Raw genomic sequence first — 22,248 nt, forward strand, 5'->3', positions numbered from 1 at the left:
TACTGTACATCAAGTAAACACTATACTGTACATCAAGTAACACCCTACTGTACATCAAGTAAACACCCTACTGTACATCAAGCAACACCCTACTGTACATCAAGTAACACCCTACTGTACATCAAGTAAACACTATACTGTACATCAAGTAACACTATACTGTACATCAAGTAAACACTATACTGTACATCAAGTAACACCCTACTGTACATCAAGTAACACCCTACTGTACATCAAGTAAACACTATACTGTACATCAAGTAACACCCTACTGTACATCAAGTAACACCCTACTGTACATCAAGTAAACACCCTACTGTACATCAAGTAAACACTATACTGTACATCAAGTAACATCCTACTGTACATCAAGTAAACACTATACTGTACATCAAGTAAACACCCTACTGTACATCAAGTAAACACTATACTGTACATCAAGTAACACCCTACTGTACATCAAGTAACACCCTACTGTACATCAAGTAAACACTATACTGTACATCAAGTAACACTATACTGTACATAAAGTAACACCCTACTGTACATCAAGTAAACACTATACTGTACATCAAGTAAACACCCTACTGTACATCAAGTAAACACTATACTGTACATCAAGTAACACCCTACTGAACATCAAGTAAACACTATACTGTACATCAAGTAACACCCTACTGTACATCAAGTAACACCCTACTGTACATCAAGTAAACACTATACTGTACATCAAGTAACACTATACTGTACATAAAGTAACACCCTACTGTACATCAAGTAACACCCTACTGTACATCAAGTAACACCCTACTGTACATCAAGTAAACACTATACTGTACATCAAGTAACACCCTACTGTACATCAAGTAACACCCTACTGTACATCAAGTAAACACTACACTGAACATCAAGTAACACCCTACTGTACATCAAGTAAACACTATACTGTACATCAAGTAACACTATACTGTACATAAAGTAACACCCTACTGTACATCAAGTAACACCCTACTGTACATCAAGTAACACCCTACTGTACATCAAGTAAACACTATACTGAACATCAAGTAACACTACACTGAACATCAAGTAACACCCTACTGTACATCAAGTAAACACTATACTGTACATCAAGTAAACACCCTACTGTACATCAAGTAACACTATACTGTACATCAAGTAACACTATACTGTACATAAAGTAACACCCTACTGTACATCAAGTAACACCCTACTGTACATCAAGTAAACACTATACTGTACATCAAGTAACATCCTACTGTACATCAAGTAAACACTATACTGTACATCAAGTAAACACCCTACTGTACATCAAGTAAACACTATACTGTACATCAAGTAACACCCTACTGTACATCAAGTAACACCCTACTGTACATCAAGTAAACACTATACTGTACATCAAGTAACACTATACTGTACATCAAGTAACACCCTACTGTACATCATGTAACACCCTACTGTACATCAAGTAACACCCTACTGTACATCAAGTAAACACCCTACTGAACATCAAGTAAACACTATACTGTACATCAAGTAAACACTATACTGAACATCAAGTAACACTATACTGTACATCAAGTAACACCCTACTGTACATCAAGTAAACACTATACTGTACATCAAGTAACACCCTACTGTACATCAAGTAACACCCTACTGTACATCAAGTAAACACTATACTGTACATCAAGGAAATACCATAGAATATTAAGGAACACCCTACTGTACATCAAGGAAACATCATACTGAACTTTAAGGAAACTTGGACATTTTCAGCTTCCGTGGAATGTGTGCAGATCCTTGCGACATAGGGCAGTGCATTATCATGCTAAAACATGAGGATGGCGGCGAATGAATGGGACAACAATGGACCTCAGGATCTCATCACGGTATCTCTGTGCATTTAAATTGCCATCGATAAAATGCAATTGTGTTCGTTGTCTGTAGCTTATGGCTGCCCATACCATAACCCCACTGTCACCATGGGGCACTCTGTTCACAACGTTGACTTCAGCAAAGCGCTCACCCACACGAGGCCATACACCTGATCTGGGGTTGTGAGGCCGGTTGCCAAATTCTCTAAAATGATGTTGGAGGTGGCTTATGGTAGAAAAATGAACATTCAATTCTCTGGCAACAGCTCTGGTGGACAATCCTGCAGTCAGCATGCCAGTTGCACGGTCCCTCAAAACTTCAGACATCTGTGGCATTTTGTTGTGTGACAAAATTACACATTTTAGAGTGGCCTTTTATTGTCCCCAGCACAAGGTGCACCTGTGTAATGATCATGGCATGCCTGGGTTCAGTCACAGCCTGGGTTCGAACCCAGGTTTGTAGTGGTAGACCGCTGCGCCACTTGGGAGGCAGGAACAGCAGCATTCTAATCATTAGAATGCCTATGTCATAACTGCTATATCTGTATGTTAATTGGTTTGATGGTTCCTTCCTGTCACCCACAACTTGATCACTCATCAACTGAATAAATAACCTGATCCCAGATCAGTTTGAGTTTGCTATGCAGATATGGGATCAGACTACTGAATCAATAACCTGATCCCAGGTCAGTTTGAGTTTGCTATGCAGATATGGGATCAGACTACTGAATCAACGTTGTGTTGATTACTTACGTATAAATGTGGTGAAAATCTTACATGTGACGTACAACTGATTCATATTCTATTATCCATCAGCAGTCCTGTATTTCTTTTTCTCTCATAAACTTTGCCCTCGTTTTCATGTAATGCAGAAAGCGTTCCATAGCTGTGCTCTTCCCTGAGAGGCCCCTGAGTGTGGCCCCTAGTCCAGCCAGTGTAGTTTAATAAGCCAAGCGCTGGCCAGTCCAGTATACTATAGGTGATGAGAGTCATCCAGACGTTCTCAAGCCCCAGGGGGACGACCGCAGCACTGTGGGGATTCTCACTGAAATTTGGCACTCAGGAGCTGACAAATGATCTTGTGCTCAGATGTACTGTAGTGTTCCTGACAGCTTGACTGAGGGCTTCTTTGTACTGGTTCTCCACTGAGACGACGAGGGTCCGGGGACATCAGGCGAAACGTTAAATAGAACAGATTAGCTGTTCAACGCTGCCAATATTGTTATGTCACTGCCTTGACTTACTGTGTATTTGTTCCGTAGGTATGTGTAAGTTTGGAAATGCAGTAGCCAGTAGTCTAGAAAGAGCATATGTATTGTATTGTATTGTACCGTCACTGCCAATTATTTTCCCTCTTACCAATGTTTGTTGTTTTTAAATTAATTTACAAGGTTGTGAGTCATATGGGGCGGCAAGTAGCCTAGTGGTTTGAGCGTTGGCCCTCAAGTCCCTCGCAATGATTATTTTACTATCTGACTGTGTATTTTAGGCCTGTGTTTCTTTCAGTGTAAAGTTGCATAAAACCACAGCAGCATGGTCAATATTTGCTTGGACTCTACACTTGATTCTGAGTTTTCTAGCATACAGTCCACCTGGGTATCAAATATCACTACAACTGCACATGACTGAGGGAGTCATCTTCCTGGAATTTGGGAGGAGAACGTCTAGCAATGAAGAAGCTCCATCCATATTCTGGATGGCTATAGCACTGCTGTTGGTCTCGTGTCTGATTCTGCTTGTTCATGTCCAATCAAGCTGAACTGACAAAGCGTGAAAAGCATGTGAAAGAAGAAAATTAAGAAGGCCTCTTTTTCCCTGCTGTGTCAAAACCTCATTATTCCTCAAGCCCCTCTGTCTGAAAGGGAGGTGTTCCTTGGTGGAGATTACAATCTCCTCCCTCTTCAGTGAGCCTCCAGCGTGTGAGAGAGTTTTGTGCACCGCCTCCCTCCATTCGCTCACTGGCCCTTTCATTCCCTCTCTCCCTCATTCCCTGTCTCCCTCATTCCCTCTCTCCCTCCTCTCCAGCACTGGTTGCACCAGATCCGACTTAAAGAGCTACTCTTCTCTCTTGTTTATTGACTGAGATTTACCCCAAATAACCCTGCAAAGGCCAAGAAATGACTCCCTAAGGAAGGTATCCCAAAGTTTAAAGGTACAGTAGCAACTCTCTTCACACTTTTTTAAATGTGTTTATCTGACTGGCTGTGTGCTACTGTTTACTCATTACTCACTACTGATTAGTCACTGTGTGGCAGTTCACTACTCGTCTCTCATTATTGGTTAGTACCTATGTGGCAGTTTACTATTGGTTGCTTTCTAATGGTTACTCACTATCTGGCAGCTCAGACTGAACAAAAGCATTCTGTGCTTCCACATGTGGCATTACTAAAGCAGTGGAGTTTTGCTTCCTTCACTTCTATGCTGTTTCATTGTAGCCTGAGCAATGTAGCCAACCTGGACTCAGGGGTAGACGTAACATAGTAAAAGTAAATCAAGAAAACACCAATTTGTATGATATGTTACATTTACTATGGTATGTCTTAATTTTTGAATGTCCATCATCCATTTCGTATATCATCTCGCGAATTACAATTTGTACAATATGTTACGAATTTCCAAAACGTACGAAATGCCATGAATTTCAAATAGTTGTGACTGACGTTAGCTGGGTAGCTAACGTTAGCTAGGCTAGGGCTAAGGTTAGGGTTCGAACATGCAACCTTTGCATTGCTAGACGTTTGTTATATGTAACCGTCTGTCTTATGTAACCATACCAAAGATAACATATTATGCCTTTTGAGCGTCCCGGATTTAAATTTACTGTGTTACGTCTAGTCTATGAGACCAGGCTGGCTCCTACACTACAACAGCTACTACATAAAGAACCTGTCTGTATTCCTTATATTTTCAGTTCAGATATATTCATCTTTATTTTATATATTTTGTATATGTACATACAGCATGTTCACCTAAAACTGAAATCTAAAAGTAAATTATTGGTGATCAGATCGATGGCAATAGATAGATTACTTTTTTTTAGGTAATATGACTTACTTTCTGTGAAAATATTTTCCAATCCATGTCATTTGATGTTGCTTTTGTGAAAGTTCCCTTTTCTTTCTGTTCATTCCCACTTGCCCCTTGAGAGTTTCATTTGTGATTATCATTGGAACTTGTAGGTCTACATACTGTACCGTTTTTTAGGTTTTAGTTGTCTGATACTTAATAGTGATTTTTCACTGGATCGTTATGGTACATTTCCACTGGCAGGCTTTGCACCAGGTTTTGGTCCAGAGATTGTGGTTGGTAAGTGTGATGATTTGGGGTGGCAGTAACTGAAAGGTTGCTGGTTCGAATACCTGAGCTGACAAGGTGAAAAATCTGTGGATGTGCCTTAAGCAAAGCACTTAACCCTAATTTGCTCCAGGGGTGGCTGACCCAGTAAAACAATGCATTTCACTGCACCTCTCTGGTGTATGTGACAATAAAACATGAATTAAACAAATACATATTATAGCCCTCTTCTTCTCTCACATTCTCCACCCTCCTTCCCTCCCCAGATTGTCTCATCTCAGCTCTAAGACCAGTGTGGGGAGCCGGACACAGAATCAGGATCTATAGATCCTCACAGGTGCTGGGAATATAGTGGTACCAGCAACAGCACTACCAGCAACAATGACCAAGAGCAACGGGGAAAACCCGCAGGCCCGAAGCCGAGTCAGACAGATCCGCGATGGCCTCCAGTCCCGTTCCCTGAAGGCTGTGCAGAGGGTGGAGAGTGTCACTAAGGATGATGTCAAGGGTTTCTTCCGCAGAAACGCCTTTGTGATCTTCACTGTCGCTGCGGTCATCATTGGCAAGTGTTGTGTCTTTTAGCCTTTTCATTTGAGAAATGAGAAAGGGCCAGGAAGAACAGAGTTGGTGTTAATTTCCTCATATTCCTCATCCTATCTCTCTCTCTCTCTCTCTCTCTCTCTCTCTCTCTCTCTCTCTCTCTCTCTCTCTCTCTCTCTCTCTCTCTCTCTCTCTCTCTCTCTCTCTCTCTCTCTCTCTCTCTCTCTCTCTCTCTCTCTCTCTCTCTCTCTCTCTCACACACAAATACACACACACACACACACACACATTATTAGATTTCCTTAATTTTTTTTTGAAAATGCACTGTTTTGAAGGTTGGTATCCACTTAGAATCAATGTATTCATATTCTCCTTCTCACATCATACAAAATGGGACAATTTGGTCACGATTGATAATCCGCTGTGCCATCAGTGCATCCGATAGCAGTGTAACTTCCCAACATGCCTTCATGCTCTCAGGGAAGAATAATGGTGAGACAGATGAAGTGAGTGGAGGAACCCTTCACTAACCTCTAACCTCTGCCCATTGACCCCTTAGCCTTTCCCAGCAGGATCACAGCCGGGAAAAGCTCTGTGATAGAATTCCACACAGCCCCCAGAGAAAGGGTCAATTGAAGTGCCTGCTCCTCCTTTTCCTGAACCCTAACCCTGCCACCTGGAGTCATGTTGAAATTAGGATCACACTAATACAGTGGCCCAAATGGCACCCTATACCTTATATTGTGCACTACGGCCATAGGCTCTGGTAAAAAAGTAGTGCACTATATAGGCATAATAGGGTGCCATTTGGGACACATCCTCAACTTCTGTTAGGAGTTTCGTACAAAGGGAACCTTTTTAAAATCAAATATACACTGAGTGGACAAAACATTAGGAACACCTGTTCTTTCCATGATATAGACTGACCAGGTGAATCCAAGTGAAAGCTATGATCTCTTATTGATGTTAAATCCACTTTAATCAGTGTAAATGAAGAGGAGGAGATAGGTTAAAGAAGGACATTTTCAGCCTTGAGACAATGGAGACATGGATTGTGTATGTGTGCCATTCATAGGGTGAATGGGCAAGACGAAACATATAAGTGCCTTTGAACAGGGTATGGTAGTAGGTGGCAGGCACACTGGTTTGAGTGTGTCAAGAACTGCAACGCTGCTGGGTTTTTCCCGCTAAACAGTTTCCTGTGTGTATGAAGAATGGTCGACCACCAAAACGACATCCAGCCAACTTGACACAACTGTGGGAAGCATTGGAGTCAACATGGGCCATCATTCCTGTGGATCTCTTATGACACGTTGTAGAGTCCATGTCCCAATGAATTGAGACTGTTCTGAAGGCAAAGGAGGGTGCAACTCAACATTAGGAAGATGTTCCTAATGTTTTGTACACTCAGTGTAGATCTCTTGAATGAGATATAAATCTGTGGGATTTTTGTGGATGGATAATTGCATGGATCTGTTCCAGTCAGACTATTATATAGATGAAGTTGTTTATTTTATTTGACAGGTATAGGGCTGGGATTTGCCCTGCGGCCGTACAAGATGACATACCGCGAGGTGAAGTATTTCTCATTTCCTGGAGAGCTGCTGATGAGGATGCTGCAGATGCTGGTGCTTCCCTTGCTGGTCTCCAGTCTCATCACAGGTGAGACGAGGAACCGCCTGTTCCACCACACTGGAGTTGGGTGAAGTTACCCCTAGATGCTGATCTTGGGTCAGTTTAGTTTCCACACCCCTCACTAATGGTTTAGGTTTCGTTTGGGAGGCTGATCCTAGATCTGTACTTCATCCAGGAGTGTGCCCACTGCTCATACCGTGGCTTTAACTCTACCAACATTGTTTATACTATTGCGATACTACTGCTGAGAACATGAATGGTTTAGCTGGACAAGCAGCTATAAGAAATTAACTGCTACTACGGCCCTAAAAACACAGAGGAAAAGTTTCCTCATCAATCTACACATAATACCCCATATTGACAAAGCAAAAACAGGTTTTTGGAAAATTGTGCTAATTTATTCAAAATAAAAAACGTATCTCACATTTACATACATTTTCAGACCTTTTACTCAATACTTTTTTGAAGCACCTTTGGAAGTGATTATAGCCTTGAGTCTTCTTGGGCATGACGTTACAACCTTGGCACACCTGTATTTGGAGAGTTTCTCCCATTGTTCTCTGCAGATCTCCTCAAGATCTGTCAGGTTGTACAGGGACCGTCGCTGCACAGCTATTTTCAGGTCTCTCCTGAGATGTTCGTTCTGGTTCAAGTCCGGGATCTGTCTGGGCCACTCAAGGACATTCAGAGACTAGTCCTGAAGCCAGTCCTTTGTTGTCTTGGCTGTGTGCTTAGAGTCATTGTCCTGTTGAAAGATTAACCTTCGCCCCAGTCTGAGGTCCTGAATGCTCTGGAGCAGGTTTTCATCAAGGATCTCCCTGTACTTTGCTCAGTTCATCTTTGAGTGACTGTGGTTGATGTGTGCAGAGGGTCCCTGGTCCGAGCCCAGGTTGGGGCGAGGAGAGGGACGGAAGCTATACTGTTACATCATCCTACACCGTAGGGATGGTGCCAGGTTTCCTGCAGACGTGATGCTTGGCATTCAGGCCAAGGAGTTGAATCTTGGTTTCATCAGATAAGAGAATCTTGTTTCTCATGGTCTGAGCATCCTTTAGGTGCCTTTTGGCAAACTCCAAGCAGGCGGTCATACCATAAAGGCCTGATTGGTGGAATGCTGCAGAGATGGTTGTCCTTCTAAGGTTCTCCTATCTCCACAGAGGAACTCTGGAGCTCTGTCTGAGTGACCATTGAGTTCTTGGTCACCTCTCTGACCAAGGTCCTTCTCCCCGATTGCTCAGTTTGGCCGGGCGGCTAGCTCTAGGAAGAGTCTTGGTGGTTCCAAACTTCTTCCATTTAAGGATGACGGAGGCCACTGTGTTCTTGGGGACCTTCAATGCTGAAGAAATGTTTTGGTACCCTTCCCCAGATCTGTGCCTCGCACAATCCTGTCTCTGAGATCTACGGACAATTCCTTCGAACTCATGGCTTGGTTTTTGCTCTGACATGCACTGTCAACAGTGGAACCTTATATAGACAGGTGTGTGCATTTCCAAATCATGTCCAATCAAGTTAATTTACCACAGGTGGATTCCAATGAAGTTGTAGAAACACCTCAAGGATGATCAATGGGAACGGGGTGCACCTGAGCTCAATTTCCAGTCTCATAACAAAGGGTCTGAATACTTTCTGTTTTTTATTTGTAATACATTTGCACAAAGTTCTAAAAACCTGTTTTCGCTTCGTCATTATGGGGTTTTGTGATGTCATTATGGGGTTTGTGATGTCATTATGGGGTCTTGTGATGTCATTATGGGGTATTGTGTGTAGAACGATTGAGATTTTTTTTTTATTCAATCCATTTTAGAATAAGGCTGTAACGTAACAAAATGTAGAAAAAGGGAAGGGGTCTGAATACTTTCCGAATGCACTGTAGCCTTTAGAAGAGGTCACTTTTCCAACTCTTAACTAATACAATATTACACTGAACAAAAATATAAATGCATCATGTAAATTGTTTGTCCCATGTTTCAGGAGTTGAAATCAAAATAATCGCAGAAATGTTCCATATAAACAAAAAGCTTATTTCTCAAATTTTGTGCACAACTTGTTTACATCCCTGTTAGTGAGCATTTCTCCTTTGCCAAGATAATCCATCCACCTGACAGATGTGGCATATCAAGAAGCTGATTAAACAGCATGATCATTACACAGATGCACCTTGTGCTGGGGTCAAGAAAGGGCCACTCTAAAATGTGCAGTTTTGTCACACAACACATTGCCACAGATGTGTCAAGATATGAGTGAGTGTGCAATTGGCATGACTGCAGGAATGTCCACCAGAGCTGTTGCCGGAGAATTTAATGTCCATTTCTCTACCATAAACTGCCTACAATTTCGTTATAGAGAATTTGGCAGCATGTCCAACCGGCCTCACGCCAGCCGTGGGCCTCCACATCCGGCTTCTTCACCTGCGGAATCGTCATTGGGCGGGTGCTGAGGAGTATTTCTGTCTATAATAAAGCCCTTTTGTCCAGAAAAACATATTCTGATTGGCTGGTTCTGGCTCCCCAGTGGGTAAGCCTATTCCCTCCAAGGACCACTCATGGCTGCACCCCTGCCCAGTCATGTGAAATCTATAGATTAGGATTTTCCTCATATGAACTTTATCTCAGTAAAATCTTTGAAATTGTTGCATTTATATTTGTGTTCAGTATATATTGATAAATATTGCTATGTGATTTAGGTGAACACTCTCTTTGTTGTTTCTTGACTTTACCATGTACCTCTGAGGTCACGTCCTAATGGCACCCTATTCCCTATATAGTGGACTTCTTTCATTCAGTCCAAGTACACTATTTAGGGGAATAAGGTGGTATTTAGGACCTAACCTGAGAGCAAACAGTGTTCCATGTTTACCAGTGCATGTTTTTGGGGGGCCAGTTGTGCTTCTAAATGACCTTACAGGAGGGTTATGGTTCCAAAGACAGATATTTGTATTTATTTGTCCCAATTCTTAGCCAATGTACATAGTCAAACCAAAACATCAGTGATGTTTCCGGACGGGCTCGTACCTTGTCGTGTCTGCTTGTTTGTATTTGACAGGAAGTGGGCGATATGCATGTGACCTCTGAGTGGTTGCTCACAGTGAGTGACAGAGGGCTGGCCAAGTTCCCTTGAAGTCCTCTTGGCCTATAATAACACGCTTTGTACCATGCAGCTCTTCATTAACATATCCTCTGAGCTAATGTCACATGATACATGATAGTAAACAAAGCTCTGTGTTTTCAGACCAAAGCTCTTCAAGAAATCCCTGTAGTATGTACAGTGGTGTAAAGTACTTAAAAACCTTTTAAGAATCAGACCATTGTTTTCAATTTTGCCTAAAATGACAAACCCAAGTCTAACTGCCTGTAGCTCAGGCCCTGAAACAAGGATATGCATATTCCTGGTACCATTTGAAAGGAAACACTTTGAAGTTTGTGTAAATGTGAAAGGAATGTAGGAGAATCAAACACAATAGATCTGTTAAAAGATAATACAAAGAAAAAAAAACGTTCCTTTGTATTTTTTTTGTACCATCATCTTTGAAATGCAAGAGAAAGGCCATAATGTACTACTCTAGCCCAGGTGCAATTTAGATTTTGCCCACTAGATGGCAGCAGTGTATGTGAAAAGTTTTAGACTGATCCAATGAACCATTGCATTTATGTTAAAAAAAATGTATTAAGACTGCCCAAATGTGCCTAATTGGTTTATTGATACATTTTCAAGTTCATAACTGTGCACTCTCCTCAAACAATGTCATGGTATTCTTTCACTGTAATAGCTACTGTAAATTGGACAGTGCAGTTAGATTAACAAGAATTTAAGCTTTCTAACCATATCAGATATGTCTATGTCCTGGGATGTTTTCTTGTTACTTACAACCTCATGCTAATCACGTTAGCCAACGTTAGCTCAACCGTCCCGTGGGAGTGTCACCGACTTCAAAGTACTACTTTTCCCTCACTATATTCCTGAAGAAAATAATGTAATTTCTACTCCATACATTTTCCCTGACACCCAAAAGTACTCATTACATTTTGAATGCTTCGCAGGACCGGAAAATTGCCTAATTCACGCACTTATCAAGAGAACATCCCTGGTTATCCCTACTGCCCCTGATCTGGTGGACCAACAAAACACATGCTTAATTTGAAAATATACTTACTATGAAGGTGATATGTGGCTGTCCCTACCGAGCTATCTTAAAATGAATGCATTATCTGTAAGTCACTCTGGATAAGAGCATCTGCTAAATGACTAAAATGTCAAATAGAATAATAGTGTGAAGTTGTGAAAATGATGATAATTCCCTTTTAGTGTAAGAGCTGTTTAAAAAGACTGGTGGGATGGACTTTTGGCCTTCCTGGTGACATCACCAGGCAGTCAATTAGTTAATAGACCAATAAGAAAGAGAGTTTCAAACCACTCAGCCAATAACAACTAGTTTACAGTTTTCCCCTCCCCAATCAAACCACTCCCAGTCAGCCCTTGCAAAAAGCTATATTTGTTTATTTTTGACCATTTGAATTGAAAGCAATCACGCTAAGGTACTTAATTGTTACCCAGAAATGATTTGATATTGAGATAAACACGGCTGCATTGGATCTTTAATCAATGCATTTGTAGGTATATCTGCACAGTATGTTTGTCAGCCAGCCAGCCAGCCTGTAATTTAATAGGATCTGTGTTCAGACTGAGCTCTGGGAAGTTGTAGTATCGAGCATAAACCTTCAGATCTATTTTGGGGGAGTAAAGATAGGTGATGGAGTGTTGAGTTACAGATGAACAGATGGAATGGAGAGAGCGTAATGAAGGGGAAGAGTGAACTGAACAGGGGGTTGTTGTGAGACTAGGTGGTGCTGCTCCTGTGTGGTCGCCAGTCTCTTCACCCAACAGGAGCTTCCGACTCGGGTCGAGTAGGGTCAAGGGTCACGGTGGACATGCAGAGACAGCCTGGAGAGACAAAGCAGCCTTTCTCTCACCTCATGAAAAGAAACTCTTTCAGTAAGATGTTTCCCGCCTGTTTCCCGCCTGTTTCCCAAAAAAAGCATTTCACACTTTAAAAACGTGAGGGGGATGTTTTTTCCCCCATTTTTACTGGTGGAAATTTAATCTATAATTTAGAATTTGACAATGGAGGAAAGATCCATTGAAAGTGATAGGAAATGTTTGGGTCTCTTTGATACTGCAAACTTTGTGTAGAGTAAAGTAAACCCCCAAAAACAGTGAAGAAGAGAATAACTTTATTAAGGAGCATAATGGGCAATTATTTTCTGTAAATATATAATCTTATCAGTATTATTACATCTGTGAAAGTGTTTCCTCATCTAGCATACTGTGTTAAACAGCTGTAGGAAACATTACGTTGGTCATTGGCTCATAAAACCGCTGCAGGGTTTGATTTACACTATGAAATGGGAAACTCTTGTTGCCTGACTACATTGGAGTCTACGGTTAGAGAATGACATCAATGTTAACATTGGGTTGCTGCCACATTGAGACTTGAAATAAACACTTTGATTCAGACTACGACATATAGAGAATGTAGGGAAACTTTTTGGGATCCCATCAAATGCAAACATGGTTGTGATAAAAATGGATGGTTATTGTTGAGCATGGCTAATATGACTTCTGATGGTACAAAATATGTTACATACAACTTCGGATTGCAACATTGTAAGAAGAGTGAAACATTTAAATATATTGTGACATACAACATTGAAAGGGGTTTGACACTTTTATACTGAACAAAAACATAAACGCAACATGTAAAGTGTTGAACTCATTTTTCACTAGCTGAAATAATCTCAGAAATGTTCCATACGCACAAAAAGTTTATTTCTCTCAAATTTTGTGGACAATTTATTTTTTAAATATTTTTTTTTACATCCTTGTTAGTGAGCAGTTCTCCTAATTATAATCCATCCACCTGACAGGTGTGGCTTATAAAGAAGCTGATTAAACAGCATGATCATTACACAGGTGCACCTTGTGCTGGGGACAATAAGGCCACTCTAAAAATGTGCAGTTTTGTCACACAACACAATGCCAGAAATGTCTCAAGTTTTGAGAGAGTGTGCAATTGGCATGGTGACTGCAGGAATGTCCACCAGAGTTGTTGCCTACATAATTTAATGTTAATTTCTCTACCATAAGCCGCCTCCAATGTTGTGTTAGAGAATTTGGCAGTATTTCCAACCGGCCTTACAACCGCAGACCACATGTAACCATGCCAGCCGTGGACCTCCACATCCGGCTTCTTCACCTGTGGGATCGTCTGAGACCAACTACCCAGACAGCTGATGAAACTGTGGGTTTGCACAACCAAAACATTTCTGCACAAACTGTCAGAAAACGTCTCAGGGAAGCTCATCTGCGTGCTCGTCGCCTTGACCTGACTGCAGTTTGGCGTCGTAACCGACTTCAGTGGGCAAATGCTCACCTTCGATGGCCACTGGCATGCTGGAGTAGTGTGCTCTTCACAGAGGAATCCTGGTTTCAACTGTACCGGACAGATAGCAGACAGCATGTATGGTGTCGGGTGGGCGAGCGGTTTGCTGATGTCAATGTTGTGAACAGAGTGCTCCATGGTGGCGGTGGGGTTATGTTATGAGCAAGCATAAGCTATGGATAACGAACACAATTGCTTTTTATCAATGGCAATTTGAATGCACAGAGATACCGTGACGAGATCCTGAGGCTTATTGTCGTGCCATTCATCCACCGCCATCACCTCATGTTTCAGCATGATAATGCAGAGCCCCATGTCTCAAGGATCTGTACACAATTCCTGGAAGCTGAAAATGGCCCAGTTCTTCCATGGCCTGCATACTCACCACACAAGTCACCCATTGAGCATGTTTGGAATGATCTCGATCGACACGTACAACAGCGTGTTCCATTTCCTTCCAATATCCATATGTTGTTTAGAGTATATCCCAATATGTTACTGTTAAATTGTACCGTAATATCTAGATGATTTCTGACATTGCCTGTCCTTCAAAGTATTTTGTTTGTTCCAAGTCATTAGATGGGAGAGGGAGAGAGAGACGGGGGTTGAGAGAGGGAAAGAGACGGGGGTAGAGAGAGGGTGAGACGGAGGTAGAGAGAGAGAGAGAGACAGAGGTAGAGAGAGAGAGAGGGTCTGGGGTCCGCTCACCAACCAAGAATTCAAAACACCAAATTGAGACTGCATGCAGAACTTTGCAAAAATATCCTCAGTGTACAACGTAAAACATCAAATAATGCATGCAGAGCAGAATTAGACCGATTCCCGCTAATTATCAAAATCCAGAACAGAGCCGTTAAATTCTACAATCACCTAAAAGGAAGCGATTCCCAAACTTTCCATAACAAAGCCATCGCCTACAGAAAGATGAACCTGGAGAAGAGTCCCCTTAGCAAGCTGGCCCTGGGACTCTGTACACAAACCCAAACAGACCCCACAATGCCCCAGGACAGCAACACAATTAGACCCAACCAAATCATGAGAAAACAAAAAGAGAATTACTTGACACATTGGAAAGAATTAACAAAAAAACTGAGCAAACTAGAATGCTATTTGGCAGAGTACACAGTGGCAGAATACCTGACCACTGTGACTGACCCAAACAGAGAGTACACAGTGGCAGAATACCTGATCACTGTGACTGACCCAAACTTAACGAAAGCTTTGACTATGTACAGACTCAGTGAACATAGCCTTGCTATTGAGAAAGTAGGCAGACCGCCGTAGGCAGACCTGGCTCTCAAGAGAAGACAGGCTATGTGCTCACTGCCCACAAAACGGGGTGGAAACTGAGCAGCACTTCCTCACCTCCTGCCAAATGTATGACCATATTAGAGACATATTTTCCTCAGATTACACAGATCCACAAAGAATTCAAAAACCAACCCAATTTTGATAAACTCCCATATCTACTGGGTGAAATACCACAGTGTGCCATCACAGCAGCAAGATCTGTGACCTTTTGCCACAAGAAAAGGGCAACTAGTGAAGAACAAACATCTTTGTAAATTCAACCCATATTTATGTTTATTTATTTTCCCTTTTGTACTTTAACCATTTGCACATCGTTACAACACTGTATATATACATAATATGACATTTGTAATGTCTTTATTCTTTTGGAACTTCTGTGAGTGTAATGTTTACATGTTTCCCATGCCAATAAAGCCCTTAAATTGAAATTGAAATTGAATTGAGAGAGAGAGGGAGAGAGAGACATAGGTAGAGAGAGAGGCCTCTGTCGTTTTCTCCCTCTTTTCGTTAGCTGCTCTAATTACTGCTATGTGTGGTTTGCTTGTGACGAGGGCCCTCATGGCTCTCCTTCCTTGTCCTCTTACTACACATAAAACACTGCATTTCCTTCCGTTGCTTTCTAGAAGAGAAAAAAACATATTGTGGCCAGGCATTTCATGATTCCACATAAGAGGGAAGTGCAGAGGTTTAAAGGGTGGGTGGATGAATGGGGAGATAGGGGGTGGGGTCATGGAGGTCATACAAGGGGTGTGTGGTGGGGCCTCTGCTCACATGAACCCACTCGTTAGTTCTAGCCCATGGCTAAATCAGGCTAATCCGTTTTTTTACACTAACTCAGTGTATTCGGAAAGTATTCAGACCCTTTGACTTTTTCCACATTTTGTTACGTTACAGCCGTATTCTAAAATGGATGAAATAGTTTTATTTCCCTCATCAATCTACATACGATACCCCATAATGACAAAGCAAAAACAGTTTATTTTAAAAATGTTTGCAAATGTATTTAAAATAAAAAACTGAAATACCTTATTTTTTGCTTTGTCATTATGGGGTATTGATGAGGGGAAAAAAACAATGGATCAATTTTATAATAAAGCTGTAATGTAACAAAATGTGGAAAAAGTCAAGGAGTACTTTCTGAATACACTGTGCCTCTGTTTTGCTCATCTGGATGTATGTATAATCTCTCATTTTAAAGTAAACACCACACTTTTGATGCACCGTTGGCAATGTAGGCCTTAACAGTGCCTTGATTGGCACGATCAGTTGTCTTCCAGATGTTTTTGCCATAAAAAAAATAGTTATAAAAATCACTGTTCATAAAAGGTCTAAGTCAATAAAGAACATCAGACAGACTATCTGCATTTGCATCAGTTCAATAAATGAAGGAACCCTGCAGGGAACTTCTACTTCTGACAGGCTTCAAATAAATAGTTATCTTTTGTCTGTTGTGCTAATGCCAGAGATCTGGGTTTGCATCCCAAAAGGCACCCTATTCCCTATATAGTGCACTACTTTTAAGTGAAAAGAGTACCATTTAGGACAGAACCTATACAGAGTTAATGGCCTCGTGCTCATTGTCCGGGACCTATAGGAACTGAATAGGTATTGTGCTGGATGGCTGTGAATTTTAGTTGGTATAGCTCTAACATCACAATGTCTCCTCTACGCTCCTCTCCTCTAGAACTCTTTGAATAACCCTTCTGGTTCCATTTATAACCCTTTTGAGTTCCTTTACACAAAGGGTTTTACATGGAACCCAAAAGAGTTCTACCTGGAACCACAAATTATTCTACCTGCAACCAAAAAGGGTCTTGCTATGGGGACAGCTGAAGAACCCTGTTGGAACCCTTTTCCTAAGGGTGTACAGCACCTTGGTTTAATGAACATCCTCTGTATGAGAAAGTAATTATTTCACTCTCAAGGATGAAAATGCGGTGGCTGCATTTCTTGTTGCCAAAGTGACGGGGGAGAATCAATGTAGCTGTGCAAGCTGGACTAAGTCAACAAGTTTTCCCAGGGTTGTCCAAAAGGGAAAAAGGGGGTGGGGGGAGTAAAGAAAGAGAATTGCAGGCAATAAGATTAGTGTGTAAAGGAGGAGAGCGGAGGAGAGCGACTGGGACAGAGGGCCATGTAGGGGTCACACAGTGCACCTCTGAAAAGAACACATGCATCACATCTCGTTCACACAAAAGGCTGAACTGGGGGAATACCCCATAAGGACAGCTGACACTGAAAATATGTCGCTAACTAACGTCATTGCTATTGAAGCAAGCTCATTGTCCCAGTATGTTTTCCTCCCCAGAATAACATTTTTTTTTTAAATCTCACTTTAACATCGTTTACATCCCGTCAAAGAGATTCAAACTCAGGTACAGTGACCCAGCTGAAGCAGTCCAGCCTGAAAGTCACAGCTAGTTTCAATTCCTGTGTGAGAAAAAGTCAGGGGAGAGTGGTGGGCTGTGTCCCAAATAGCACCCTAGTCATTATAGAGGGAATAGGGAGCCATTTAGGACACACACTTGGTGAGCATGACAGGTCTGGGATTGTCATCAAGTGTTTTCTCTATTCTCAGACTGACTCACCAGGCTGTCTTTTTGTCCCACCAGGCATTGCATCATTGGACAGCCGTGCCTCTGGGAAGATGGGTATGCGGGCAGTGGTGTACTACATGACCACCACGGTCATCGCAGTCTTCATCGGCATCGTCATGGTGCTCATCATCCACCCTGGGAAGGGCTCCAAGGATGAATTCAAAAATCAGCAGAAGATCGAGCAGGTCAGCCCTGCTGACGCTTTCCTGGACCTCATCAGGTAGGCCATAATTATTGTCGTGTATTCAGGGTGGTGCCCTGACCGGGACTCAAACCCAGGTCCAGCGATTGTCAACCCAACACCTTAACCGTTACGCCAAGAGGTCCGAAATTTGCTGACAAGGTCACTTGGTGTTGTGTTAAGAGTCGCAACTGTACTTTATACTGCTTCCTGTTGCTGTTCTGTTGTTGTTTCCTGTTGCTGTTCTGTTGTTGTTTCCTGTTGTCATTCTGTTGTTGCTTCCTGTTGCTGTTCTGTTGTTGCTTCCTGTTGCTGTTCTGTTGTTGCTTCCTGTTGCTGTTCTGTTGTTGTTTCCTGTTGTCATTCTGTTGTTGCTTCCTGCTGCTGTTCTGTTGTTGTTTCCTGTTGCTGTTCTGTTGTTGTTTCCTGTTGCTGTTCTGTTGTTGCTTCCTGTTGCTGTTCTGTTGTTGCTTCCTGTTGCTGTTCTGTTGTTGCTTCCTGTTGCTGTTCTGTTGTTGCTTCCTGTTGCTGTTCTGTTGTTGTTTCCTGTTGCTGTTCTGTTGTTGTTTCCTGTTGCTGTTCTGTTGTTGCTTCCTGTTGCTATTGTGTTGTTGTTTCCTGTTGCTGTTCTGTTGTTGTTTCCTGTTGCTGTTCTGTTGTTGTTTCCTGTTGTCATTCTGTTGTTGTTTCCTGTTGCTGTTCTGTTGTTGCTTCCTGTTGCTGTTCTGTTGTTGTTTCCTGTTGCTGTTCTGTTGTTGCTTCCTGTTGCTGTTCTGTTGTTGTTTCCTGTTGCTGTTCTGTTGTTGTTTCCTGTTGCTGTTCTGTTGTTGTTTCCTGTTGCTGTTCTGTTGTTGTTTCCTGTTGTCATTCTGTTGTTGCTTCCTGTTGCTGTTCTGTTGTTGCTTCCTGTTGCTGTTCTGTTGTTGCTTCCTGTTGCTGTTCTGTTGTTGTTTCCTGTTGCTGTTCTGTTGTTGCTGTTCTGTTGTTGTTTCCTGTTGCTGTTCTATTGTTGTTTCCTGTTGCTGTTCTGTTGTTGTTTCCTGTTGTCATTCTGTTGTTGTTTCCTGTTGCTGTTCTGTTGTTGTTTCCTGTTGCTGTTCTGTTGTTGTTTCCTGTTGCTGTTCTGTTGTTGCTTCCTGTTGCTGTTCTGTTGTTGCTTCCTGTTGCTGTTCTGTTGTTGCTTCCTGTTGCTGTTCTGTTGTTGTTTCCTGTTGCTGTTCTGTTGTTGTTTCCTGTTGCTGTTCTGTTGTTGTTTCCTGTTGCTGTTCTGTTGTTGTTTCCTGTTGCTGTTCTGTTGTTGCTTCCTGTTGCTGTTCTGTTGTTGCTTCCTGTTGCTGTTCTGTTGTTGTTTCCTGTTGCTGTTCTGTTGTTGCTTCCTGTTGCTGTTCTGTTGTTGTTTCCTGTTGCTGTTCTGTTGTTGTTTCCTGTTGCTGTTCTGTTGTTGTTTCCTGTTGCTGTTCTGTTGTTGTTTCCTGTTGTCGTTCTGTTGTTGTTTCCTGTTGCTGTTCTGTTGTTGTTTCCTGTTGCTGTTCTGTTGTTGTTTCCTGTTGCTGTTCTGTTGTTGTTTTCTGATTTTCTCTTACATTCACATGAATGATCAGTTTGTCACTTTAAAGGAAAATAAAAAGCAAGTACAATGCTTTGTCAGTACTGAGATTTGATTGGTTTGTTTCTCTCTTCTAGAAACATGTTCCCTCCAAACATTGTGCAAGCTTGCACACAGCAGGTAAGTCCTTTTCTGTTCCAAAATGTAAACCTGGACCGTACATCAATCTCACTGACAGATTTGTACGAAGGGAACAATGTGAAACCCAGAACAGTGCCGTATCCAGATAGTATTAACGAAGCCTAGCAATATAACCCACAGGGGAATATCAGAGTCCACTGCTTATCGCGAATACACTGAGTATACCAAACATTAGGAACACCTTCCTCAGAACAGACTCAATTCATTGGGGTAGAAAGCGTTCCACAGGGATGCTGGCCCATGTTGACTCCAATGCTTCCCACTGTTGTGTCATGTTGGCTGGATGTCCTTTGGGTGGTGGGCCATTGTTGATACACTGGTGAGTGTCAAAAACCCAGCAGCGTTGTTGCAGTTCTTGACACAAACCGGTGCACCTGGCACATACTATCATACCCCTTTCAAAGGCACTTAAATAATTGTGTCTTGCCCATTCACCCCCTGAATGGCACACATACACTATCCATGTCTCAAGGCTTAGAAATCCTTCTTTAACCTGTCTCCTTCATTTCATCTACACTATTTGAAGTGGATTTAACAGTTGACATCAAAAATAGTTCATAGATTTCACCTGGTCAGTCTGTCATGGAAATAGCAGGTGTTCTTAATGTTTTGTACACTCAGTGTACATGACATCTTATACATTAATATATACCATTTAGTAGATGTTTTTATCCATAGAGACTTACAGTCATGCATACATTTATCATATCGGTGGTCCCAGGAATCAAACCCACTATCCTGGCATTGCAGGTGCAATGCTCAACCCACTGAGCTACAGAGGACCAGGTCTTTCATGTAATAAAGTGTGTTGGTTTTTTCATTGTTAATCTCTTCATAAAAATCTACCTACCCGTATACAGTGCATTCGGAAAGTATTCAGACCCCTTGACTTTCCATATTTTGTTACGTTACAGCCTTATTCTGCAATGGATTTTTTTAAAAATCCTAATCAAATCAAATCAAATTTTATTTGTCACATACACATGGTTAACAGATAATAATGCGAGTGTAGCGAAATGCTTGTGCTTCTAGTTCCGGCAATGCAGTAATAACCAACGAGTAATCTAACTTAACAGTTCCACAACTACTACCTTACACACACAAGTGTAAAGGGATAAAGAATATGTACATAAAGATATATGAATGAGTGATGGTACAGAACGGCATAGGCAAGATGCAGTAGATGGTATAGAGTACAGTATATACATATGAGATGAGTAATGTAGGGTATATAAACATAAAGTGGCAAAGTTTAAAGTGGCTAGTGATACATGTATTACATAAAGATGGCAAGATGTAGTAGATGATATAGAGTACAGTATATACATATACATATGAGATGAGTAATGTAGGAAATGTAAACATTATATTAAGTGGCATTGTTTAAAGTGGCTAATGATACATTTTTACATAAATTTCCATAAATGTCCATTATTAAAGTGGCTGGAGTTGAGTCAGTATGTTGGCAGCAGCCACTCAGCCACTACACACAATACCCCATATTGACAAAGCAAAAACGGGGTTTTAGACATTTTTGCTAATTTATTAAAAATAACAACTGAAATACCTTATTCAGACCCTTTGCTATTAGACTCGAAATTGAGCTCAGGTGCATCCTGTTTCAATTGATCATCCTTGAGCTGTTTCTTCAACTTGATTGGGGTCCAGCTGTGGTAAATTCAATTGATTGGACATGATTTGGAAAAGCACACACCTGTCTATATAAGGTCCAACAGTTGACAGTGCATGTCAGAGCAAAAACCATGTTGTGAGGTCGAAGGAATTGTCCGTAGAGCTCAGAGACAGGATTGTGTCAAGACACAGATCTGGGGAAGGTAACCAACATTTTTTATAGCAGCATTGAAGGTCCCCAAGAACACAGTGGCCTCCATCCTTCTTAAATGGAAGAAGTTTGTAACCACCAAGATTCTTCCTAGACCTGGCCACCCGGCCAAACAGAGCAATCTGACCAAGAAGGGTCTTGGTCAGAGCGGTGACCAAGAATCCGATGGTCACTCTGACAGAGCTCTGGAGTTCCTCTGTGGAGATAGGAGAACCTTCCAGAAGGACTACCATCTCTGCAGCACTCCACCAATCAGGCCTTTATGGTAGAGTGTCCAGACGGAAGTCCCTCCTCAGTAAAAGGCACATTACAGCTCGCTTGGAGTTTGCCAAAAGGCACCTAAAGGACTGTCAGACCATGAGAAATAAGATTCTCTGGTCTGATGAAACCAAGACTGAACGCTTTGGTTTGAATGCCAAGCATCAAGTCTGGAGGAAACGAGTCACCATCCCTACGGTGAAGCATGGTGGTGGCAGCATCATGCTGTGGGGATGTTTTTCAGTGGCAGGGACTGGGAGACTAGTCAGGATCGAGGGAAAGATGAACTGAGCAAAGTACAGAGAGATCCTTGATGAACACCTGCTCCAGAGCGCTCAGGACCTCAGACTGGGGCAAAAGTTAATCTTCCAACAGGACAATGACTCTAAGCACACAACTAAGACAATGCAGGAGGGGCTTCGAGACATGTCTCTGAATGTCCTTGAGTGGCCCAGTCAGAGCCCGGACTTGAATCAAATCGAACATCTCTAGAGAGACCTGAAAATAG

General features: G+C 41.9%; 1 protein-coding gene across 1 annotated transcript in view; it reads left to right on the plus strand.

Moving 5' to 3' along the window:
* The first annotated feature begins 3,569 nt into the window (after window positions 1–3,569).
* LOC129853043 (excitatory amino acid transporter 1-like) overlaps window positions 3,570–22,248 on the plus strand; it is a 29,522-nt gene continuing 10,843 nt past the window's right edge. Inside the window, exons 1-5 of the mRNA XM_055918691.1 lie at window positions 3,570–4,053; window positions 5,462–5,757; window positions 7,260–7,397; window positions 17,727–17,931; window positions 19,576–19,618. Coding sequence (XP_055774666.1) covers window positions 5,577–5,757; window positions 7,260–7,397; window positions 17,727–17,931; window positions 19,576–19,618 — 567 coding nt within the window. The 5' untranslated portion in view covers window positions 3,570–4,053; window positions 5,462–5,576. The remainder of the gene's footprint in view (window positions 4,054–5,461; window positions 5,758–7,259; window positions 7,398–17,726; window positions 17,932–19,575; window positions 19,619–22,248) is intronic.

Source organism: Salvelinus fontinalis, chromosome 4 (genome assembly GCF_029448725.1).
Source record: "Salvelinus fontinalis isolate EN_2023a chromosome 4, ASM2944872v1, whole genome shotgun sequence".
Classification (NCBI taxonomy): domain Eukaryota; kingdom Metazoa; phylum Chordata; class Actinopteri; order Salmoniformes; family Salmonidae; genus Salvelinus; species Salvelinus fontinalis.